This window comes from Amphiprion ocellaris, chromosome 7, assembly GCF_022539595.1.
Source record: "Amphiprion ocellaris isolate individual 3 ecotype Okinawa chromosome 7, ASM2253959v1, whole genome shotgun sequence".
Classification (NCBI taxonomy): Eukaryota; Metazoa; Chordata; class Actinopteri; family Pomacentridae; genus Amphiprion; species Amphiprion ocellaris.
In genome coordinates, this window is record NC_072772.1 from 2,125,090 (window position 1) to 2,151,635 (window position 26,546).

Sequence of the window (26,546 nt, forward strand, 5' to 3'; positions counted from 1 at the left end):
AAGACATTACAACTGCAAACAAATGGACGTGTTTAGCGTCCCCGGATGCAGTTAACGTTTTGGGCTGATAGAAGTGATTATGAGTATATGAGCAGAGGCAGCCAGAGAATGGGCACAGGTGTTTGGAAGAGTGGAGCAGGAAAGCAGCCATGTTATTGTTGTGATGATAATAATCCATCTATACAATTAATGGTATGTCATCACCAAGGTCATCAGCCTTGGGGGATGTATTTAATATGTCTCATATTGTAATAATAGAGTGTCTCTCTGCTGAAGACAGATACACAGGAGGTGTGAGACCACACAGATTCATCATTATGAAAAAAAGGGCGAGTGTAAAAATGAGAACAACAGTCATTGCGTTCCAAATTCACTGATTTACAAAATAACCTCAATGCCATCGCCATTTATTTTGGTCTTTTTCTGTTTATGTTCTCATGTTTCAGGATAAAAAAACAATCCCTCTTTTATAACAGTGGCATAAATTAGTTGCTACCTCCTTGTGAAAAGGCTTTGTGTATTCCATAAATGAGGGAGCGTCTTGGCCAAGGCCCAGGTGGTTTAATATTCTCTGAGAGCTTCCAGACAGTGAGTGGTGGTGCAGCAGCTGTCTCTTGACCCTGCTGGACCCCCACTTACCCCTCTGACCACCTCCTTTCCACTGGGCAGGCTGTGGCGATGACAAGCCTGTCAGAAGCTTCTCCTAATGTCCTAATTACCTCTCACACACACATACATACAGGGGCACTCGCTGCAGATGCACACACATTCCTAGTGTGAGTAAGCAGATATGCTGGCAGACAGGCTAGGAAGCACACCCTCACATCCATGGCATCGCCTCTGTGAGCATTGCTCCTGTGAATTTTTCCTGGCAAGAGACCACACTATAGGTGAGGAATTACAGTGTCACCAGAATAGCAAAGATTCCTCCCTCCAGACTCTTTGGGGGCTTTGATTCGAAACGTGTGCGCGTTTTGATCCGGGCTGAATCAGAGCGTCGGTTTCTCTCCTGTGGTAACAAAGGCAGCACTCCTGCCGCAACTTTCTTTTAAAAAACCGAGACCGGGCTAAAAGAGGTTTCTGCTGCCTCTGAGAGGGGAAAAACACAAAAAGTTGCAGCGTCACCCGAAATAGACAATCTGAGTGAGATGTGATGTGTCACTTTGCCAGAGGTTAAGCTTTGCCTCGGCTTTAAGCAGGAATCTCTTCCCTGCTGCATGTTTTTGGGTGCAGAGCACATTGCTGCTGCTGCTGCTGCTGCTGCTCTGGAGTCCAGGCTCAGTCAACCAGTCTTGTTAACATAACAGAGTGGATCATAGTGCCTGGTAGGAGAAGAAAATCATTGTACCTCCCAGCAAAAGCCGTTGGTTAGTGATTTATAGACCGTTATAGTTACCGCATTTGTCACAATCAGCATGACTTAATAGTGTGCTACTATAACGTTCTTCCTTATGTTGATGTGACACGTCCTGCCAAGTGAAATAGTGTTGTTCCGTCGTCAGATTACCTTTTTGATAGATGTGCCGCCATAGTCTTAAGCAACTGCTGCCTTTTTCAAAATTTATTTCACTTTTATTTCTCGCTGTTTTATTTGTGTAACAGGGAGAGCTGGGTGCCTATCATGTGAGGCTGTGCAACAGCAGCCTGGCATCTACAGTCGTCAGAAATGTGTTAACGCTCTCTTTTTTCTTGACACAACTGTGAGAGATGAACACTACCTGAGCTCTGCAGAGTTGTCATTTAAGTGGCTGGTTGCTGTTTTTTCTCTCTCTCTCTCTCTCTCTTTTGCATTATTTTTTTTATCAACTGCAGAGACATTTTTATGTGCATTGTGAATGACAGGACCCAGTCTGGTACACAGTGAGACTACACACCTTATTTTTGTTTTCAAAGGCATTTACGATGCTGACATGTCTTAATTTTAGCCTTTTATTGACAAAAGCACCAATCTTTTGTTATTTCTGTGCAATTGTAGATACCCACAGCACTTTACTAAAAGGAGACAAGGCACCAAATTCAATATATCAGCTTTTTTATCTGCCAGCATTTCTGAAGGATTACCCCTCAATCTCCCGACGTAAAAACTCTCCTCAGCTACATGTGTCCTCCTGGCTTGCACGCACATTCAAGGGGCGTTTACAAACCATATCTCATTAACAGAGAGCAATTACTTACCTCTTTAGGGGATATTTGCAAAATTCTCCTTTTTTTTGTTACAGTTTATCAAGCAGAAACTTTGCATCTCCTGTAAGCCTACCTGATTAATATGTCTCGGTCGACTCTGGGGAGAATTAATCGGAATATTCCCAGTTGTGTTTACAGGTGAGCGTTCTCTGATATCACCGGCTGGTCGAGTTGGATTAAGCTGCACCTGGGAGCTGATAATAAAAGAAGTGGTCAAGTGTGTAAAGAAAATGTAACTGAATTAGTGCTGCTATTTATAGAAAAAAATGTCAGAAAACAGTGTATCAAGATCACACCAACCTTCAGAAGTTGTATAAATGCATGTTTATGTATTTCTATTGTAGATTCGAGCTTTTAGTCATGCAGTCTCGTGCATCGGTAGGTGGACTTTACTCACTTGCCATTGACATACAAATTTAACAGTTACTATGATTTCCTCTAAAAAAACATTAAAAAACTTCTCATCTGTGTTATTTGTCGTTACCCCAACTCAAGGCCCATTTATCTCCTGTTTTCTAGTGTTTAACAATCAATTAATGACTGTTTTCATTACAGATTAATTAATGGTTGCAGTATTTACTCGCCTAATCAATTAAGTAATGGATTTGTGCTTAAAATAACTGGAATGATTTGTTTTTAAAGGTGTTTTTTGGCATGTTGCCTGTACTTTGACAGTCTTGAGGTTTCTCAGTCGGCTATCAAACTGTGGACATGATGCACAGCTTAGCTGTTATCAGTTAATAGAGGCATAATTTCAACTCTAATGTAAAGTTTACTCAATTGTCATGAAGACCAATATTAAGTTATATAGCCATTGCCTTTTCTGATGAATGCTGGATGAATGATATGGCAGAAAGCTCTGAAAAATAGTTACTAGGTTGACCATGAGTTGGGATTGTTCAGTCAGATCTGCAGCACTAGTTCAAAACAAAGTAAAGGCCATTTATGCAATGTATCTGTTGGAAATATATGAGCTGTTTAATGTGGATTTGAAAATGATTATGCCCGACAACAAAGACTAGCGTCAGGTGTTGGACACAGTTTTTTTCATCCTCTTTTTTCAATGAAAGCTGAAACTTTCTGATCTCTTTCTTTTGTGAAAATTCTGACCTCAAAAGTCGTCCCTGTTTATTGGGTCCACTCTGCAGGAGCTCGCTTCTCCATCCGATTTCCTTGAAGAGAAAAAGTTTGAAGCTCACCTCTGATCCATCTAATTAAATGAAAACACAGTGGGCTACCCGCAGTAAGACAGCTTTTCTCCAAAACACACACACACACACACACACACACACACACACACACACACACACACACACACACACACACACACACACACACACACACACACACACAGTCACGAAGGTAACCGATGTGGGTGTCTCTATGGGGAACTACACAGAGCTCCAGCATCCAGCTCTGTTGTGTCCTCTTATGCAGTACGATCACACAGTAGGTTGACATGCAACACGCTGCAGATCATGAGCATAAATAAGCAAGGGAATGTTTTACCTGAAAGGAAGAACATTAATTCAAAGGCATCACACTAGTACTGAGACGAAATGTTGCCTCATTAGTGTTACCCCACTGCTTTTACTGAGCAGTAGTGAAAGAGGGAGAGGGAGAGGGAGAGAGAGAGAGAGAGATGTGCCACTCTTACCACACAGACAGCCTGTCTCCAGAGAGCTCAGTTTTCCTCAGTGATGAAAAAATGGTGCACATTATTATGGATTCATTGGTGTGGCAATGGGTTGAACACAGATCCCTGAAAACCAGAGCACTTAGAGCCTCTCCTCTTATGGAAAACATAATGCAAGTGCAAGAATATGCCCTTTGAAAGGCTCACAGCGAGCAGGAAATGTAGCCTCACTGTAGGTGGAGAGTGTGAAACGTTCCACTTTTTCCCTGTTCCTAAACATAAGGCTGCTCATTGTGCCGAACAGGAGGATGAGATTGGGATGAGAAGGAGAAAAAGGGGTGAGGAGACAAGGACAGACATTATTTGGAGGACGGCTGGCCTGCCTGCTCTCATCCCATGTGATTGACAGATTGGTGCAATGGGTGCACCCGCACGAATGCCATCGCATGCGTTTCCCCCAGAAATCTGTCTATCAGCACTGTCTAAGCAGAGCGACAGCCATGACATCTAATCACAGGCGAGCTGGCACCTCATAACTTCTACCTAATGTGCTGCAGGTACGCAGGAGAGACGGGGGAGCACGGCACGATACCGCCGCCGCCACCGACACCACAAACGCTATTTATAGCCCCTTCAGAGGCCACCAGCAGGAAGTGGATCATACTGAAGGGTTAGGGAAGGTGTCACCGCACTATATCACAAGTCTCTGTGTGTAGATATAGGTCTCTGTTGACAAGATTAAACACTGAGATGCTCTGGTATCAGGGTGTTACATTTTTCTGGGTTACACTGCTGACAGAGTAACATAAAACGAGGGCAGATATACTACACATACAAGATGATAATGAGTCATTTACATAATGTTGCTACAACATTATAATTACCTGGCAATTAAAGCAGCTCAAAAGCCTCATTATGGGCTGTCCTGAGGGCTGGTTGGACTGGGACACATACGGTGTGTTCATTCATGCTCGAGTGTGGCTATCAACCTCCATCACTTACGATTTCTTTTTCTGCTCAAATCACCCAGAAGCCTCATTACGCTGAATTATCACATAATAAGGATAAAGTTCTGACTGACACTCCAAGTTTTTTAAAGAAGCGTAGGCTTAAGCTGGCGAGATACTGTAGCAGCCTCCTGGACAGTGTTCAAAATTTGTTTCCCGTCGTGTGTGATTTGTCACTCACAGTTTTTTTTTTGTTGTTTTTTTGTCCTGAGGGAATTGCTGACACGTTGAAAATGCACAAAGGAGCATAACAAGGACATGTGTCATACCTTACACCCTTATTACGCCGGCAATGACAAGTGAGACAAGCAGTCACTTCAACATACTGTACGCTTGGCACTGAAGCCTCTGTTGCTCACAGCCAGAGTAAAGAAGCCCCAAAGTCTGTGTGAAATGCCAATACAATAAAAGATGGCGTGTGAAATATAAAAATGTAGATGTGGAAGTGCAGCAGCAGAGGGCAAGGGGAGGCGGTGTGGGAGCGTAGAGAGGAGGAGGGGGTTGTTTATGAATAGCAGACAATGAATGATGGGAGCTCTCCCGAGGGTACGGGCCCTGAGCAATGCTGCAGGGACTTGGGAACACGCCAGTCTCCCATGCCCTGCGAGATGCCAGTTTGGGTGGGCACCGTTCCGAATGGGTGCTCTCTTCTCCAGGATACACGGTGGGTCCCAGGGGAGCGTCTCCAGGCAGTGGCTGCTCCACAGCGAGGCTGGCTGGAATCTCAATCAGGGACATGAGGGGGGAAAGAAAACAAAGTCCACATATTCCCTCTGTTTCGCCATATGAATGTAGCGCTCAGGAAAAATGGATGAAGGGAGGGAAAAAATGCCTCATTATGTTGGGATCGCACGCACCTGTGGAAAAATAGAATGACTGGATAGTAAAAATTACTCATTACGAAGGCTTTTGTATTTTCCTTAATTGGTGGGAAATTACACAAATCGCATATGGAGCTTGAATTTAATGAATTTCAAAATGCCTATTTAGAAATTGTGAATAAGCTTTTTTGTTATCAGTGGAATATGGCTCTCTGCTTGCTTCCTGTCTGCTCACAACCTGTCTGTTTTTCTCTCCTCTGCTCTCGTCTTCGCCTTCGCTGCAACAGGAGCTGCTGAAACTGTGACAGGTACTTTTTCTTTTTGCTACCTGCTGTTCATTTGGACGCGCTCGCTTCTGTCTGTGTCTGTTGATTGGCTGTCCATCGCAGTCTGTTCATCTGTGCATATTTACATGAATGGCTGATTATGCTGGTATTTTCTTTTCAGGAAGGAGGAGATAGCCATGCGCTCAAAGCACTGATCCATTGCTTTTATTTGGGATTCTCAAATCAACATTTCGCCACATGTAATGGCAGATTTCAGTTTTTTGTTCATACTATTTGAAGCCCCCTTTTCAATTTGCCCATTTTGACACACTTCTTCTCCTAACAGTTCACTATTTGCTAACCTCCTCCCATTGTTTTTACCCTTTCCAAAACCAAAAACACAATACAACGGATTAGACAGCGTGTTTGTCTCTACTGTAAGCTGCAAACGTCAGCATGTTTCAGCTTACTTGCATGCTGGCCAGTGCTACTTCTCATTCCCAAGGACCACATCATCAGCTATTTTGTGAGGTTTCATGTTATGTTAAGAAAAGAAATCTTCATGACAGGAGCTTCCACTCAGTAGTGTTTCCCATCAGGTCCTGGGTGCTACCATTTCACAGGGTAGATGATGTTAGCAGTTTGTGCTGCTTTTTATTAGATCTGGGGACGTTTACACTCCAGCAACCTTATTTAAATTTACAAGTTAGTCGTCACTCTAAAAGGCTTTTCTTTTGCAATATTAAAAATAACAAAATTGAAAAATACGAACAAGTATGCATACATACAACCTCTGTGTTGCTGAGCAGCCGCACAGAGTCAAAGTAGAAGGAAATATTATATTTCTTTCGAAGAGTGACTAACACAATCCAGTTCCTGACTTTGACATACATTCTCAATGGCTGACACTTAGCCTTGGCCTCAGCCTTTCGCCCTGACATCATGAATTTTTAGTGTCTGTTAGCTGCAGCTGAAAAAATATCAGGACAGCTGCTATTTCAGCACGTAAAGTTGCTAGAAATGATAAATATTGTTTCCACTTGTACTTTTGCTGTGTGAAAACAATATCATATTGTTTCAGAAATTACAGAAGCATGGTGAATCATTGTAAAATGCACATGGGAGCACCGAAAGCTTGAGGGGTAAAAAGCCAAACAACAAGCCAAACTAACAAACTGTTAAATGAAGAGCCTTTTACATCTGAGTATGACTAACTTGATTTGAGATGAGATATACAAAATTTGGCTCGTACAGCACCTATTGCCTTCTTGGAGAACCTCACGAGTAGATGTCTGTTTCCTCCTTCCTCTTTTCTTCAAGTAACTTCAAGCTCCATCTTAACCCCAGCAGCTGAACTAACCCTTCATGTTCTTTTTAATTTAATGTGCAGTTACTGTGACATACTGTAAGTCATTATCAGGTTTCAGCTGGTGTTACTAATAAAGCCTAATTATTCATAAAACCAAACTGCACTTATTACAAATAGAACCACCTTCTAAGAAATGACAAATGTCGAAAAGTTTGAGCTTTTTTTTTCTTTTTAGAATATATAGTTTTAACTCTAAAGGACAACCAGTGCCTTGTTTTATGTCATTGCATTAGTAATTCATCAGATGCATTCCTCAGTAGCTGATGAATTTGGAAACTTTTTCCTAATGTAGTAAAGTAAAACATTTAATAAAAGGGAGTAATTTGGTTAAAAACTGTCGGGTGAAGTTTTAGAATCCAATTGCAATCCACTTAATAAGTTTTTAATAAGCAGCCCTTTTCTGGAAAGGCAGTGGGCATCATTTAAAGGGATTTTTCACAACCTTCACAACCTTATTAATGGCTTAAAACTGTCCTTTAAAGCCACTGGTTGAGCTGTTAGTTATCCACTCATTAGCTATACTGGTTTTCCTGTCTGGGCTGGATTTCATCCCAGCTGATGTTGGGCGAGAGGTGGGATAAAGTCTGGACAGGACACCAGTCCAAGCTTTATATTGTGCCTACCTACAGCCAATTTACAATCACCAATTAACCTACCATGTACAGTATGTCTTTGGACTGTGGGAGGAAGCTGGAGCACCTGAAGGTTAAACTCTATACAGAAAAATCCCATATATCCAGCCAATGATGCTAAATGGTGCTGCTTTTGATGTACAAATTGCTTATACATCAGAAAAACACCTTGTTATATTTCATTTGGTAAAAAAAAAATGTTTTCTCAGGCTGAGCATCCTTATTTTCTAGTTGTGTTGCAGCATCATTATACAAACAGGCACACTGAGCTTCTAATAGAGCTTATCTTTAGTAAAATAAATAAATAAAAGATGTTCAAATTAGTGGGTATGAAATTTTTGAAACCTATCCATGCAAAGGGTCTAGGAGAAATGCCACGGTGCTAATTATACCCTGAGACACCAGGCCTTCTTACTTGTGAACATCCTTAAAACAGCATTTCATCATAAGGATCAGGATTTAATGACTGAGGGGGATAAAGAGTGAGAAGGCGGCATCAGAGAAGGAGAGGCAGAAACTTTTATTGTTAATGACTGTCTATAGTCCTGGTTGTTCCTTGAAAGGACACGACTGCTGCAGACAGCGGTGACTCAAGGGAGAGGAATAGGGGGCTGGCTGTCCTGCTTTTTGCTGCCTCTTTTATGTCTTTTGATGTGAAAACAAGAGAGAAAAGTTCAAAGAGGGAGCCAGCTTGATTCAAAAGGTACCTGTCTCCCAAACTTCTGATGGAGAAGCCGGTCCACTAATATTTCCTGATTTCGTCAACTTCCGTTAAAATTGGTCCAGGTTGGTGCCGTTTTGCATTTTGAGTACGGCTGATGAGCCCGAGCCTCCATGCCAGACACTCAATGCCAGATTGTACAGCCCCTTGGAGAGGGCGCAGACTTTTGAAGGTCTGTATTTCCCTCTGACTGTTTCATTCAGTATGTTGTGATGCAGGAACAGGAGGGCAGCCATGTGTAGAGATACAGGCACTTTACTCTCCCAGACAGCTGCTGGAATGAGTGTGAATTTATCAGCCAGTCATCTGTGCCATGCCTCTGCCCACTCCCCCTCCATCCCCACCCACCTCCCAGAATTAATGACTGCCTCTCCTCATTTGCACCCAATCATGACCAGGATGCCGAGGCAATTGAAAATGTTTACTTCAATTGCGAAAACCCTCCATGTTCCACAAAGTGGCCTGTTTTCACTTTGATGGGATTGCTAATCACAGCGACGGTATTTATGTGTGTTTTGAATTGGAGATGAGCCTAGGCTGGGATATTGGAGGGGGACCAACCTTGCTTGGGGCTGCTAAACCTTATGGAGAATTTATCTTTTGCGTTCCCTTTCTCTCAGTCCAACAGATTGGGAGCAGAATAACCTTGCTTTGAGGCTGCTCTATGTTGCTGTTTTGACTGCCAAATATATTACTTTTACAGCGATGAAATAAAACAGACATCAAAACACTTCACATTACTTTTGCCTCGTCTTCTGCGGCGCTTAGTGCATGTACAGAGGAGCTCCACTTGATTACTTTCATTACACACTTACACATTTCAGCTCTGCACATGAAGACTATTTTGATTTGATGCTGACGACTGTCTTACTTTATCTATTTTATTTTTCTAGATGGCATGCAACTTATGTAGCGAGAAAGCGACTAATGGCTTATTGTAATTATTCCTTAATTCAGTGGCTCCCAATGCAGGGAGGACCTGGCTGCTGACGGGTCAGCAGCAAATTATATGATTCAGGAGAAAAAGCTGAGTTGTTGCAAAAGCTATTATTCAGGTTCATAATAGGCTTTTTGTGCATTAATAACTCCCTGTGGAGCCCACAACAATAAGACACTGATTTTAAACTAATGTAAATCATCAAAACTAACCCTGAATTACATCCTAATTCAGCATCTCACAATGCACAGTGCAAAAGTAAAGTGAGGATGCTTTTAAAAAGAGCTCAGATTGATCAATTAGCAGTCCACAGTTTTTAAAATAGTCCACAGGCAGGGTTTTTTCCAAGCATTTTGAGGAACTTACCGCCACAGTGTCTTCTGCCTCTTCATTTAATCCCAGACTGGCTCCATGATGCTGAGATCAGCGCTCTGTAGGGACCACAGTAGCTCTCCGTTGCAGGACTTCTTCTTCTTCTTCTCACTGGAAAGAACTCTGGTTCTGTGCTCGTAGAATTATTGCTTTAGCAATGGTTTATTTGCACTAACTTGCCCTAACCTTAACCACACCATACTGAAGATACTATGCGCAACCATTGTACAAATCAAAAAAAAAAAACAATTAGCATTATTCAGTATGAACGTTGTGGAGATTAAAACACAAGGTCTTAAGTTCATTATCACCCATTTACCATTTCAGTCTACATACCTGGGGTTACTCTCACGGAATAAACACACTAGTACTATAAGTAATAGAGTTTTTAATGATCAAATAAGGAAACAAAGGCCTTTGTGTGTTATAATATCAAGATATTTAACCTTCATTACATATTTGATATGCCGGCTATAAAAAAAATATGCAAAAATAAGCTTGTTAGCCCCTGTGTTAATTTCTATACTGTACGCCCTCATTTCCATTCAGTGCCGTCCTATTTGCCCCTAGTGGCTACATTATGGTCAAGCATATTAATAGGTAGTAAATAGAAACTGCATTCAAATCTAGCGTGTATTTGCTATATAGCTTTAATTGGCTGTATTGTGCAATTTTTGGACATAATCTGTGTCTGCTCTTACCTATTACCATCCTTTGTTCCTGAACCTGAGCCCTGGCAGCAGAGTGGAATGAAATGGGTAGTTCATTGCATCAGACAGGTCTGAGGAGCTTTTCTCCACAGGAGGTTAATTTCTTATTGCTTGCCACATTCACAGAGTTCATTTTGAATCATGTTAGTTTGCCTGTCTATTCCCATTATCACTATCTGAAAATGCAGGTGTTTTTTTCCTTCTTTTTTTTTCTTCCCCCCCCCTCCACTTTGTAAATGTCAGAATGCAATAGAGGTGTCTGACAACTCGGGCATGCAAATGTGCTTTTGATGTTTTCTTGGGGCTGTGGCTGAGAGTGTTGTTCCTCCACTGGTGTGAATCTGAGGCATTACAACGTATTCTCCATTCTCCTTACGCTCTTTTGGCTCCTGCCAGATAAATATAGCACAAGGTGACTTTTGATTCTCTGCCTCTTTCTCTCTAAAGATGAGGTGAGGGGAGGGGGGGAGACAAAGCCGGGCTTTTGTGTCGGGGGTTTGGTGCGTGGTGTAAGTTACGATGACAAGGTCCATGGTCTGTCAGTGGCAACAATGCCAGTGTACAGAGAGCGATTCAGATCCTTACAGCACTTTTATTCCTCAAGATACAGAACAGAACCGCTGAGCACACTGAGCACACATTGGTCACATGGAACCTCAGATGGAGGGCTCTGATAAAGCTTAACCATAAACAGCATCCAGCTCGGCTCATCTATCTCCTTTCTCTCTGTTCTCTCGTGCTCTGTTTAACTCGCCCTCTCTTCATCACCTCCTCCACCCCGCCCATATCTACTACTTGCCACTTTCTTACACTCGCTCTTTGTCTCTGTTTTCTTCCTACCCTCTCCTCTCTCTCTCCCTCTACCTTCGTGGGCAGCAGAGCTTACAGCCCATCTGGCACTGACTCACAGGGCCCACTCTGAGCTGGGAGAGATCAATAGTGACAAACATTGCACATGGCTCTTATATTAAAAGGATTAGACATGGCTGCAAACAGACAATCTACACAGGCCTATTCACGTATCTTTACTCTGTGCATGTGTTGACATGCAGTCCCAGTTGTAAGCAATATAAATATTTAATAGACTGTAAATATCCTGACAGGAATGTTTGCTCCCTGTTTGAAATTTCATTTCTCTTTGTGTACTTTCTGCCTGTGCTGTGAAGTCGAAGGTCAGAACCTGGCAGCCGACAACGTGTCGGTGATTGAGGGAGAAACGGCCACCATCAGCTGCAGAGTGAAGAACAACGACGACTCCGTCATCCAGCTGCTCAACCCCAACAGACAGACCATCTACTTCAAAGATGTTAGACGTAAGTGCTTCAGACACAATATCAACCATATCTCCTGCAATTTGAAGCAAAACGTCTTAAAATGCAAAGTCACGGTCAGTGTACAACAACTGAGAATAATATGGACGGAAGTCCAGTTTTCTGCAAGTCCGACTACCTATCTGGGTTTGAATTCTACCTCAGACCAAGAGCATTTCTATAATGACTATAAACTAACATTTATAGCCTAAGCTTATGAAGGACTGAAGTGATTAACTGAATGAAAAGGAATAATCTCATAATCATTTAATTTTTCAATTAATTAATTCAGTGTTCCTCATATGGGAGGCTTTGAGATTGTCATGTGTATTTCTCATAATTTTATGACATTCTATTGCCCAGACAATCAACTGATTGTCAAAAAACATAATTTGCAGATTAATAATGAATAGCTGCAGGTCTAAACAGCACTTTTTTTACAGGAAAAAATGTATTTAAATAGCATGAATGTCAGTGCACCTCCATATTCAGTGCCTTTTACCATCACTGTGTCTACAACATCTCATCTACATGTCAGACTGTGTGCGTGTTTCAATATATTTGTGAGATTGTGTTGCACAAGAAGAGCGTGTACAACTGTCAGTGCATCTTATGCAAAGGAGTCACTCTAGCTGTTGCATTACAGCGAAGGTATCAGATATCACTTCAAGATCCAGCTCTAGCTTTACGTTAGATTTTCTGTGCAAACATGATTCCATCTGTCCTTGACTTTCTGGCTCTTTTACACAAGTCATTAAGCTCAGAATGCTGCAAGATTACTATGAGATAATTCTCAGTGCTACCATAATGGGAATACTTTTGTGTCCTTGTCACTGTTCGATTTTACGATAATCTCTTAGATTAGGATATTGAACATTATGATTATGCATGAGCATATGGGCTACTTCTACTTTAAACCGAGTTTTTGTCTCTGCTTTTTTACTTGTTTATATCTGGGATCTGAGCCAAGATTCAAGGTGAACGTGAAACACCCTTCGTTTCAATCTATATTGCATCCCAGCTGTTATTTCACAAGTCTAGGTAGTGAGACGTGTGTTCCATTTTCTCACTTGCGAGGAGCATCAGGGGAGTTTGAGTACACATCATCGTCATATTTGTACAGTATTTGTAAGTACCCAAAGCTGCCTGAGAATATGGCAGAGAAGAATGGACCGATGTAAAGCATAGATCGTGTTGTGTTCTGCACCTTAAAAAAACTATTTATCCTGACACCAAGGTGTAGATAGAACAGCAACAATGAATAATTTGCTCTTGCGTTGTAGTGACAATCAATATTAGCTCTGTACTGTTAAGGAAATCTTTCCACGAGGTTAAGACAACCTTTTCCTCTTCAGTCTTTATTGAGCTGCTCCATGTGGGCCTGTAAACATGTCATTTTCTCTGCCTAAGTCAATGCAGCGGCTTTGTCAATTACAAAAAACAAACAGTTTTGTTTCTCTACAATTAGATCTGACTATATGTCAGACTTTGACAGGCGGCTGAAGTGTTATTGGGCTGCTGCTGCGTATTTGTGTTTCTGGTAATGGGGTCTGGTGAACCCCATGGCAGCACTATTCTAGGCTCTGTTCCTAAAGGACCGCTGGTTCTGCGGGGACCCCCCTCAGCCAGTGGCATTGTTACCTGTCAACGGGGCCGCCCGACACAGTGGCAGATCTTTGTATACAAGGAAGTAAACAGCAGTGACACAGAGACACACCAGGAGCTACAAGAACAGCAGCTAAGAGGGAAGCTGCAGCCACAGAAACAGATAGGCACACAAATACTGAAATAACAGCTTTACAGTACCAGCGCAGGCCACATAAACAAATTTCTGTTGCGGCAAATAAAGATGAATTATGTCATAGGTAGAAGCCGAGCGAGTCTTGTTAGGACGAGGCATTTATTCTACCAGATATATGCGAAATGACATGCAATTTGGCAGACTTGTCATCTGAAATGGGAAAAATGAGCCTTTATCAGCGAAGGTGGACCTCTTTGGATGGTGATGCAATAGAACACCATTATTTATTCACTGCATCTTTCCTCAGGAGTTGTCTGACTTTGTGCTACAAAGGTTTAATGTTTAAAGTGATATCCTGCCAAAGGATTTTCCTTTCAGCATTAAAACCCCTGCAGGTTTAAAGCCTCTGAAAACCCAGGTTTCAGTTCTTGAAGCAGTTGTAATTATTACTTATACAGTGAAAATGTACAAACTCGACATTGTGGGAGGGTTCATTCCAGTTTCAGTTTATTAGTTAACTGTCTGACAGCGTCTTCACCGTTTGTCTTCACTTTCAATGTGTTCATAGTGGCGCTTGTAGCCACAGCAAGCAGGTGTTTTTGGTGATAAAGCTGGTGGAGACCAAAAATAGAACTAAAATAGAGCAAACACTGATTTTCCAAGTGGCCAAGCCAACTCCAAATCGATGGTAATTTTGCTGTATCAGCACGTGTGAATAAGCAACTATTGTAACTGCTTCTGCTGCATCCAAGTGGTCAGAAAAGTAACTACAGATTTAAGTCTTTTTTTTAATACATTTACAGTCACGGCTGAATGAGACGTACAAAGTTAGTGTTTGAATATAGGAATATTTACAGTGTAATGCTCAAAAACTGTCAACACATTTTGAGTTAAATGTTCTTGAATTGTCACTTGTTCGTGGTAATACATGAAATCAAAGCTTTGGATTAGTATTAAAAGCAAAACTAAAAGCACAAACACAGAAACTGCCGATGAAAAATAGCCCCAACTGTCCTAAAAGTCAGACATGATGAAACATTATTATTCATTAGCATCATTTGGCGTTGTGCTGTTTCTGAGCGCTTGGTAGATGTAAATCCAATCCTCAGTTTCTTTATCTTGTGTTGTTTTGTCCTTGATAATTCTAGCAACACTGAAAGAGTGAACCAGAATGGTAAAATTAGCTTAAAAGATAGTTGTTTTGTAAAATTTTAAAAAATTTTCTTGTTTTCTTATGAGAACTTACTAATATTTTTTAAATTTGTAGAAAGTTTAATGTCTTATTTTCTTCCTTGGAACATCTTGATGATATTTGTTCACTGTTTTCTGATATTTTAAAGATTAAATCATCAGTTTAGAAACCAGTCAATAGATTAATTGGTTATGAGCTCAATTTTTAGACGTATTTTAATAAAAATGTGCACATTCTAATAAGGACTAGGCGCTGTGCACCCTCCGTGCTCTTATGCATGCAGTCAGTCAGTTATGAAACAGTCTTCTATAAAGTGCATTCAACATCTTAGACGTGAAGGGTTTCCCTCCCTAGCAGGTGCTCCGACTCTCAAAGTGCATCAGTGTCATTGTTTCCCTTTGAGGAGAGACTTCCAAAGAGCTCTCAAATTATATCGGGGGATGAGGTTTCATGTTGGAACTGCCCCGAGACCTTGGGTAATGATCATGATGCTAAGTGTAAAGCCTGATGGGAATAATAAACACCCCTCGCTTTAAACAGAGCCTGAATATAGTTCGTTAGTTCGGCAGACGCAGAGAGGACTTGATAAAGAAGGCAGGTCAAAACATCAAAAGAGCTCCCAATCAAATCAACCGGAGCTGTTTATGTAAAAGAGCGCTCAGAGATGAGGGCTGACCCAAATGAAAAGCACTGAGTAAAAACTGAGAGATAGGGCTAACCCAGTTTGATGACATTTATAGAAAATTCAGTCAATCTCCACAGGCATTAGTATACAGATTCCTGACTACTTCTGATTTAGAGTCTCAGGCATCCAAGCCTCTCTACCTCCACACTGTGATTTAATTCATTATGTATGTTTGAATGCTTCTTCTTTTTCTGGAATATGTGAGTTTGATGCATCCTTCCATGACCAGCCGCAGCCCATTTTAAGAGTTCCTAGCTTGTTAGGAGTCCTCATGAGCACTCTTCACACTTTCCTGTCTTTGCGAGTGCTCCGTGGACTGTAAAGCTACTTTATAAATCAACTTGTATGAATCATTTTGAGACTCACTTTTCTTTTACTCAATTAAGGAGAAAGCCCGGGAAAAAGGGCAGCACTCGCCCCCACTCCCTCCTCCTCTGTCTCATTTTCTCCCGGTGTCTCCTTCCTCCATCCCCTCTCCTCATTCTCACCACTCTCCACTTCCCATTCTCCCCTTTTCCCTTTCCCTTCTCACCCCTTGTCTCGTGTTTGTGTCCCCTGTACTCTGTATCCTCACTGTCTCTGTCTCACATGTATCCCCACAGCTCTCAAGGACAGCCGGTTCCAGCTGGTGAATTTCTCTGACAACGAACTGCGGGTGTCTCTGTCCAATGTGTCACTCAGCGATGAGGGACGCTATGTGTGCCAGCTCTACACAGATCCTCCTCAGGAAGCCTACGCAGACATCACTGTCCTGGGTAGGTGTGAGGACGCATGTGTGAACTTCCAACACACACACGCGCTCACTCACATGCACTTTTATTGTATTTCGCTCCATTATAGATAGTGAATATGAAATAATAGTAATCTTTGATCCTGTTATCTTTAGCAACTGAAACAAAATGTCAGCCAATTAGGCTCTCGCGGTGCTCAACAGCATAACGAAAAGGAGCAGATGCTGAAACTGATGGCTCAGACCGCATTGGTTCTGGCAGCTGTGTTGACTCTGTGAATCCCGGTGAATGTTGACTTGGCTGCTCCAAACGATTCCCTATTGAGAGTCAGCTGTGCCACACTTTGATGCTTTGGAGTGAAATTATTCTAGTTAAGCTTTATTATACATGCAGACATCCTGGGGGATTGAAAGGAATTAAAAGCACTTTAAAGTAATTACTCTAGTTGTACAATTGAAACCTAGCTGCAGTATTTCTGAACCAAGGGTTGCATTGAAGAGTCCTTGAAATAAGCACCCTGCTGACTTTTTTGCTTTCAAGTAACTGGAGTTCAGCAAGTTTTGCTGTGATGACTAATACAAGGGGAAGAGAGGGGGAGCTGCATCTTATCCTGCGTTGGCACCCAAGTCAGTATAGGCTGTGATCACATATACCTCTTGGCATCAAATTTTGGGTAACATGCTTAATAATGCACAACTAATTGATGACTCAGGATGACTTTATGCATGAATTAATGAATGTATCATGGATTCCTTTTGCTCACCTATAAGAGATAATGACTTTGTCCAAACCTGACATATTTCTGATGGATTCCCATGACATTTTGTAGAAATATTTGCGATTTAGAGCCTACTGATTTCGGTGGTTCCCTTATGTTTCTATTACACCATCATGAGGCTGAAATTCATTGTTTTGAGCATAATTTCTCAACTGCCATGAAAGGTAGGATAAATTTTAATAGCTTTAAGTGGCTGTAGCTGATATTTTTCACCAACTATGTGTCTAATGACAGAGAGAAAGTGATCAAGTAAAATCAACTGAATCTGCAGCCCACCTCGGTTTTACAGCAAGTCTCAGCTCTTTGTTTAACTTGGCTCACAACCACCAACTCTCATAGTGTCACTTTCAGCCACACGTGGAGAATTAGGTTGCGTTTACGGGCGAATAGCGCAAGTAAAACACGCCGCCTTTGTAGACACCTTGAGGAGCTTATCTGTTCCTTCAGACGGGCCTGAACAACTGAAAATTGCATGTGAGACGCTTTCTGTATACACAAGACGAGAACATAGTGGAGCATGTAGCAGCTAAAGAGACAAATATTTCCCTCAGGAGATGGCAGAAACCACAGACGCCAAAAATAGAGCTGAAAGGGAGAGATACTGGGCCTGCATTCACCTGGTGGCATAACATGACTGCAACTGCTGCATGTATTAGTACACTCGACTTGTTTGTGTTTCAAGTAAGTGGTCAAAACTGTTAAATGGACAGTCAACTGATTGCGGTATCATTTGAGTCTGGTCACTTTTTTTTTTTTTTTTTTTTTTTTTTAACAACAAAAACTGTTTTCCTTTTTTCCTATATAGAAAATTTAGTGATTCTCTCTCAGACTCCCCCAAAAATGTCTGAAAAATCAATGACCTACCCCACAGGGCAACATCATGTTCGCCCTCCCACTCACCCCACCCCACACACAACTGTTAGCAGTGTGGGCAGCAGGAAAGACCGAGGGAGCAGCAGTTGTGGAAACAATACATGTTACATATGAATTTGAGATAGGGGTGTGTTCAAGCTAAAAGAGGAGTGTTTGACGTGGCTGTCTGATGTCGGCATGTTCCCATGATCTGCATTAGCATTCAGCAAACATAATACATTGTAGTTCTTAGCTTCATTATCACACTTCATAGATTTAGCATTCATTTATGCAGGAGTCCAGTCTCTCTGAAAGCAGAAAAGTACAATATTAGTCACTTTTTAAACTAGTAGTAGATGCAAACATGTAGATGTTCATGCATCTGCCAGAAGCCCATGTTTATTGCATTTACAAGCATGTCTTCTAACCACAGAAGGGATAGACCGATATCTGGCATTTTTATGATTATTTGCATCGTTATTTTCAGTGACCGAATATTGATGAATTAAAAGTGGTACCTCGGGAGATGTCCCTCAAGCAGAGACTGCAAAAGTTAACAAGAAACATAAGACACTGCCACAAACCAGGAAATTAGTTAATCTCACTGTGGCTAAGGCTATGCTAATGGCTAGCGGTTACGTTAGAAGGCAGCCACAGATTAACCTGAAACAGAGTCTGGAAAACTATTATTAATAATGCTATGAAAAGATTACATTTAATGTATATCGGTTCCAAATATCTGTTATCAGTCTTTTTTGAGTATCAACAATTGGCAGCAGTATCGGCCCTGAAAAAGCAAATCAGTCGATCCCTAAACCACAGTAAATCTAGATGTATTTACAGCATCTAACAGGTAGCAGCTGACAAATGGAAAGATGGAAAATGGAGCAACAGCCAGCAGGAGGGCTGCAGGCCTTACTTTTATTTCACACGTAAGATGATTGTTTCTTCAGCTATCTAGTTGAATTGTGTCTGTTTCTGTGTCGTGGGCCAAGCAGTCAAGCACAAAATAACACAGATTTAAAGTTCAAAAAAAGAAGGATTTATTTTCCAAAAGGAACTTTTACAAAAGAAATGACTAAAGGTAATCAAATCACAGTTGTAGGGCCCTTAAAAGAGGTCAACAAAATATAACTCCACTGAAAATGACTGACAAAACCTAAACACCAACTCAAATACACCTGGGCAACATATATAGTGATGGATCAGACCACATTTAACACACAGGGGGAAACTACATACACAATAAATAAAACTAACTAAACAGAACCCTGACACCCCCCCCACCCACCCCCCACCCCCCCACCACCACCACCCCCCCACCACCACCACCCCCCCCCACCACCACCACCACCACCACCACCACCATGATGTAAAAGCTCTTGGTTTAGTCCATGAGAGGGCCTTCAGTATAAAGCTCTGCTCCGCCCTCAGCCCCATCTTTTGTTCGTCCAAGCCGGAAATGCCATGCAGCAGCCAGGTAACTCAAACAAAGGAGAAATTAATTACTACAAACAAATTGCAAAATGATGAAATATGTAAACTAAATGTGCACGCTAATAAATCGATTTTAAACACCCGTGTGTTATAATTTAACTAACTGCAACTCAAAATAACTAAACATATGACAGTGGTGTTTGTGGGTGAGGGAATGCTGCAACCTTTTGTGTGGCTGTAGGCACGGCCATCACATTCTGGGTGAAGTCGTGTCATGAGACTAACTTACAATTGATGTAAAGTTGGCGACAATAAGCATGAACAGGTGTCATTCTGATTTTAGTGGCTGACTGAAGTGCAAAATGGCTACAAAATAACTTTTTTTCCCTGTGTTACATCAATTGCCGGCATATAAATTCTTATTCAAGGATTAACATATTTTCTGTGTGTGTGTGTATACATATGTTGCCGTGCTGATGTCTTTCCGACCGTTGCCGTTGCTGTGGGTCAGTCCCGCCAGGCAGCCCAATCATCGAGAGCCGCGAAGATGTGGTCAGCGAGGGGAACGAGACGGAGCTCACCTGCACAGCCATGGGCAGCAAGCCAGCCGCCTCCATCAGATGGATGAAAGGGGAGGAGGAACTGACAGGTCGGTAGAATAACAGCCTCTCCCAGTTTGCTTCACATGCTCCAGGCCTGTCCACTTCCCTACAAATCCTGCTCTCTGGAGGTGCTTCCTCTGAGAACAAAATGTAGTTTTACTCTAAAACATTAATGCGTGTTGTACTGATTATGTTGACTGACACATGTACGAAGATAATCCTGACTGGCATACACGGACAGAGGAGTACAGTCTTTCATTCTTCTTTTTTTTTTCTACGAGCGTAACCCTCACTGACCTTAACACTGGGCTGCTTGCTCGATTACAGTCTGTATTTTTATTTAATGTTTATTTCTATACAATGTAGCAAGTGCTGCATGAAGCACGAACCAATGCCACATACCACAGCTAATTTGCAATGCCTGCCCCTAGATGGGCCTGTAAAATACATGAAACTCGATGATCAAATTATAAAACTATCAAACTGTGCATTCGCAACTGCAGGAGCTGCAAATTCAGGCGGCTCATGTTATGTTTCTCATAAATCTCATCAAACATTTGCCTTAAAGGCATTTTGATTCTGTAATTTTCATTTCACAGATGCATGTTTGGATTTAAAATTGCTCAAATATTTACTGTGAGCATTAGGTTACACTGCAACTGCTGATAAGATGTGCTTTTAAAACTATAAATCTTTTGTATACATAACCATCTATACATGGTAAACATGGTTATGAACTCATAGTTGCACATTTTGTCTTCATTTCAGTGCCTTTGGCCAGCTGCAGGCTGCTGCAAGAGGTATATAATCTTGGCTGGTGAAAAATCCTTATTACCTCTCAGTTATGATTAGGGATCATCAATTATTCATTATATACTTATTGTACAGCAAGGGGGATATTCATTTTAGTCGTATCGTATTTACTCAGAGTGGATGTCTCTGAGCTTGTTGTCAAATTATATATGTATTAGAATGGAGAGGATTCATTTGGCTTGTTGAGAGATGAAATATTTAGACAAGAGCGAATCTGAAGCTAAATGCCATCTGTGCCTCCAGTGTTCCCTACAGGAGTCGAAGTCAATTTCTGTTTATGAGTTGTCGAGTGTTGTGTAGGGGAGGGAGAGACAACAGGATGGTTAGATCAGCAAAATGCCACTGACATGCTGAGCAGGGCTAATCCATAGTGGCAGTGGATACATAAAGAGTGCAAGAAAGTCACGTCCTCCTATACCCCAGGAAACACAAATCACTTCTCATTATGGACGTGCTAAACAATTCATTAGCTCCTGAACGTATTGAGATTCAAAGGCACACGTCACACTAGTTTTACTGAACCTCTCTGATCATGTTTGTCTTTATGTCCATGTGCAGGCAACACGGTCGTAATGGACCAAAAAAAGAAATTTGCTGTCTAATTTAAACACGCGACCAAATTGGGCAAATTGGTTTTGCAACCATTTATCATGCTGGCAGGTATGGGACTGATGGGCTCCGGCCTGCGAGAGACTCAGCACACAAGGTGGCAAAATGCTTGTTAGCATAAATGACAGCTGCAATATTATTTAAATGTAGTGGAGCCCAGTGCTCTGCTGCTGCTGCTGCTGCTGCTGCTGCTAAAGTACAGGAAGAGATTTGTTTAATCAGATAGTTACATTTAATTATGTGATTTTAAAGTCTGCATGTGATCATGTGAAGCTGCAAGCTGGAGACTTTTCAAAGTTAATGAACATATTTTTTCTTTGTCTTACTTAATTAGAAATATTTAATCCATATTTGCTGGGTACCTACCCCAAAAAAGATTTGAAAAAATAAATAAAATTGATAAACAAAATAATGCAGGCACTCAACCATTAAAGCTCCAATTTCAAATTCATGTTTGAGAGATTTGGGATTGTGGCAACAATTTATAGTCAGAAAATCATTTTGGGAGTCTCTTAGCTGATCAAATAGAAACTTATTTTGGTTTTTTGCCCTTAATTTTAATGTGAAGAGCTTTAGCATATTTTTGTAGTTGACCTTCAGAAATCATATTTGTGAATAAATATTTCAAACTCAAGGATTTGAGGAAATTCCATTCAGTGAAGAAGATTATGGGATGCAGTTAAAAGCTTCATTATAAGTTAAAAAAAAAAGAGAGAGAGAATGTTTTATCACATTATAAAGCTTACAAGTGCTTTTGCAGCATGTAGATAGATCTGTGAATTCAGGTCAGTAAGGCTAAATTTTTAGGCTTTACAATCTTTAATAAATGACCCTATTGATATCTAAAATAATGAGGTAACTAATACTTCATGTATATTGATTATAAGCCAATAATATTAACTTTCAACTTGCAGAAGGGTTTGTCTTGTAAGCAAGCTCTTATTCTTATTCATCTTACTTCTATTCTCTAAGTGTTGGAAGCTTTAGTTGAAGTAAACAGAATGTGAAATGGAGTCAGTTGATCACATCTTGAATCTCATTTTTTAGCCTGTTTCTGTTTACTTTCTAACAGATTGATTCCATCAAGGCCAAATAAACTATTATGAGCTTCTTATTACAGTGTACTCAAGGATGTGCAAATCACAAGAGTGTGTTGATGCAGGAGTACTGAGAGACGCCCTTCTTATGTTTTCTAAGCAGATTTATGGATGTTTACACACAATGACATTGGAGTTAGTGATAGCCTTGGATGGTATAAGTCACACTGAATCTTAAAATATGCGTCATGTCTCCTAGAAGGAGTACCAATTTTGACAAATTGCGGCAATTGAGGAGCACTTTAATCACCTCTATGAGCCTCGTGTCACAGCAGCTCCAACTGCTCACCACACTGGTAAACAGGCCAAACCAGAGGCCACTACAGCAACTAACCTTCCCTTTTATCTCACACACTCTCTTTAAATCTCTCCTTCTGGGCCACAACATGATTCTCAACAACTCATGTCACACTTTGCAAACCTTTGGTCTAATGGGAGAAATGTTGTGGGTGGAGCGAGTTTAAGATCTATATTAGCTTCATTTGAGCCTGCTTTACTTGTGGTAATACCAGAGCTCCAGCAGTTTACTGTCTAAGCCGTGCTGAAACAGTTTGATCATCGGCGGCTCGACAGTGTGTTGGCAGGCAGAAGACTCGACTTAGACACTGACTGAAAGAAAATGTCACCCTGAGAAGAGGCTATGCTTGATTGCACTGGGATTGATCAGTGCTCGATGCTCACAAGAGCGTTTGATTTGACGTCTCTGCTGCAACTCTCAAATCTCCTCTGCATTCAGATTTGAGTCCTTCCTTGACCTGATCCACAGTTGTTTTCCTCATCTGGGCCTGGATGACACTGATAATTGACAAGCGTCGGCTGGCCCGTACATCGGTAATGGGTCCGTCTTTATGAGTCTGATCTTCAAAACGTGACTCAGAACTTTCTGAAGTTCTCAGTCGGTTCTCATATTAAAATAATTTAGCAAGAAGAATCACGACCAAAAATAATTGATACTAAAAGTCAAATTAAAGACTCTTTCTTTCATAACAATGCCGAGACAAGTGCGAGCTGTGCTATTTTCCTGACCTTGGAATGTGTTTGGCTTGTCCCTTTGGTATTTTGCACGGTGCAGAGGTCAAATTAGAGACACAGCATCAGGGGACTTTCTTGTAGATGAGATACTACAAGACAGGATGGTGCTAATTTGTTGGAAACTGTCTCTTGGAAATTGCATAGAGGCTGCTCGTTTTTCTTTTTTCTTTCAAAAAGTTCTCAGTAGAGCCGTCCACAAACTTGCCGCTGGGGGGAGTAAGGTCATGACATGGCACATGAAGCATGACCAAATCTAATTAAATCAAAATCAAATGTGTTTTTTCTTAATTTTTACTTGCTTCCTACTACAAAAACAGTCTGTAACTGTACATTACATTAAGTACAGAGGACATGATTGGACTTTCAACAACTCCACAAACAAACTTTTAGAAGTCACTTTTGTGCCTTTTCTGCCCTCAGTGTGTACGTTGGTGCGGGCAAAAAACACTTCCAGTAAAGTTCCGGTTCCTTGTTGCTGCAGGTCAATAGAACCAGTGGTTTTTCAATGTGATGTAAAATTGTAAAATATAATGGTATCTCTACAGATTTCTGTTGTCCAAATAAATGATTCTGAGCAAGTTGTAAATAAAATCGCTCAAAACTTTCTGGTTTGCATCAAATGAAAATGTCTTTAAGGCCTGGTGTGATTATATTAAGACTGATCATCTACAGACATGTCATTATTTAATACACTAACCGGTTATAGTTCATACAACTGTTCAGTTACAACAGTAAAATTTAATGCATCTACAGCGGGTGTACACATGGTCAACAGAAACTACTGAAGTTCAAACCAACCAGTCATCAGAATGGGGAAGAAAGGTGGTTTAGTGACGTTAGTGACGGTACTGAAACACAGATCCTGAAGGTTCTGTTCACCAATCTGCAGCAACTAAACGATGCTGTCATGTCAACATGGACCAGGATCTCTGGAAACAAAGAATTAAGGCAGTTTTGAAGACAAAGAGGGGTTTAAATTAATCCTAGCAAGATGTGGCTGATAAGAATTTGTACATCACACTTCACCAATCATTTACTGCACAATGCAACATGCCTCAAATTTGTACTGTACAGTTTGACCAAGATTAAAAAAGACTGAGGATTTTATTCGGCACATACAGTAAGATATGCAGTACCCCCAGATGAATGTTGGTGGTGCACAGTTGAAATGCAGCGCTGTGATTCTTACGAGGCAGTTAGTATGACTGGCTGAGAGAATAATGACTAATCGCCACATCCTTCCAATTCACACTCTGCTCCATCCAACGCTTTGGCTCACAGGATGCTGTTTCTGGCAGGTGTACTTGGAAATGCCCTCGCTGACCTTACAAATGTGATCTGATGCGATATGCTTTAGTCTTGTGATTGTACTGTGACAACACAGCTCTTATTGTGAAATTTCTGTTGGCAGGAATCAAGTTATTGATGTTCATAGGACTGTAACTAAAAATGTTTGGGATGAATTATAGCTTGCGGGGCACAAATAAATGAATAACATCAGACATGTATTTTTATAGCTACTGTACAGCATGTGTTCTATGTCCTGTAATACCTTCAGCCATTTTGGACAACAACATGGAGATAAATACAGTTTCTGAAATGAAAGCTATTTATTTTTTATGCAGTCTCTTCACAGTGTCACACTTTTTTTTTTATCCCTGCTGTTATTATTATTATTATTATTATTATTATTATTATTATTATTATTATTATTATTATTATTATTATTATTATTATTATTATTATTATTATTATTATTATTATTATTATTATTATTATTATTATTATTATTACTACAGCTACTGTTATTACTCACCTACCCTTCTCACATGGCCAGTGTGCTTTTCAAACAGCCTGTTCTCTCAACACAGTTGACCGAATGGTCAAATTTAATGCCCACAAGTGCACTGGCCACTTACTGATCCCAGTACTTTAAATTTTATGTAGGCAGGTCTTGGGTGAGTGGGTGTATGTTGCATGAGGTTAATATCCATCAAGAGGCCACATATGTGTGTGTTGGTGATCATCAACTGTGGAACAACAGTGTTTTGCCCTCCCAGAGTCCAGCCGGGCTCCCCTGTGACAAGGCTGAAATGGAAGTGTGCTGCAGGTCAGTGTGGGGCTGTAATTATTTCCTCACTTCATTAAGTGCAAGTAAACCATCACACTCAGCACTGCGGCTAATGCGATGCCCCTGTGGCATTGTAATGCTCTCTAAATGAATGCCCCTCTGACAGCCTAGGGCCTAGTGGGCAGCAGATTACTGCAGGGTTAGCCCCAACAATGCTCAACCCTCGAGCAGCAGAAGCATTCATTATCGGGGCTTGATATGACCCAGGCGCTCCTTGCTGCTCTCGTCAGAATCGAAGGCCTTGGGCCCGTCTGAATCCTCTAAAGTCTCGTCCGGGCGCCACATCACTGAATCATACATTAAATGTAAATGCCATCCAAAAGTACTCCGCTTTGACAGTTTATGTGCCTTTAATAGCAATGACTGTTCGCCTCATTATAGCCACTGCAGTTGGTGCAGTGCAGGATTTGAGGTTTTGTTTTGGAGCTGTTTAGGTAGTAACAGTTTTTCCTGTTGTGCTTGTGATGGTTTTTCTAGGTGAGACAACGGTTGAAGAGATCGATGAGAGGCTGTTTGCTGTCACCAGTCGGGTGAGATTTTCTGTCACCAAAGAGGATGATGGAGTGTCAGTGGACTGCATCATTGACCACCCAGCTGTAAAGGACCTCCTGGCTCAAAGACACTTGGAAGTGCTGTGTGAGTGACCCAGAACTGTCCTTTTTCAAGCCCTCAACTAAACCAAGGCCCCATACACAGAGACTATCTCATGCTTGGCCTATGTGGGGGGCTTTTACATAGTAGCGGGGCTGTGGCAATGGGATAATAAATCTGACTACTACCTTTCAGATTATACAAACACACTACCCACTAATTATCACGATTACAAAATAATAGCAAACAGAAATTCTGTAAAAAATAAAATAACAGGGAGAATAACAAAG

The 26,546-nt window shown here is 41.2% G+C and overlaps 1 protein-coding gene across 3 annotated transcripts in view; it reads left to right on the forward strand.

Annotated features, from left to right (window-relative positions):
* Positions 1 to 26,546, forward strand: part of cadm1b (cell adhesion molecule 1b) — a 153,719-nt gene that overhangs the window by 100,901 nt on the left and 26,272 nt on the right. For 2 of the 3 annotated variants that reach the window (XM_023276911.3, XM_023276913.3), the window contains exons 2-6: positions 5,936 to 5,956; positions 11,822 to 11,968; positions 16,186 to 16,338; positions 19,893 to 20,030; positions 26,143 to 26,301. In XM_023276911.3, the coding sequence (XP_023132679.1) occupies positions 5,936 to 5,956; positions 11,822 to 11,968; positions 16,186 to 16,338; positions 19,893 to 20,030; positions 26,143 to 26,301 (618 nt within the window). The remainder of the gene's footprint in view (positions 1 to 5,935; positions 5,957 to 11,821; positions 11,969 to 16,185; positions 16,339 to 19,892; positions 20,031 to 26,142; positions 26,302 to 26,546) is intronic. The other variant, XM_023276912.3, reaches the window with a different exon arrangement.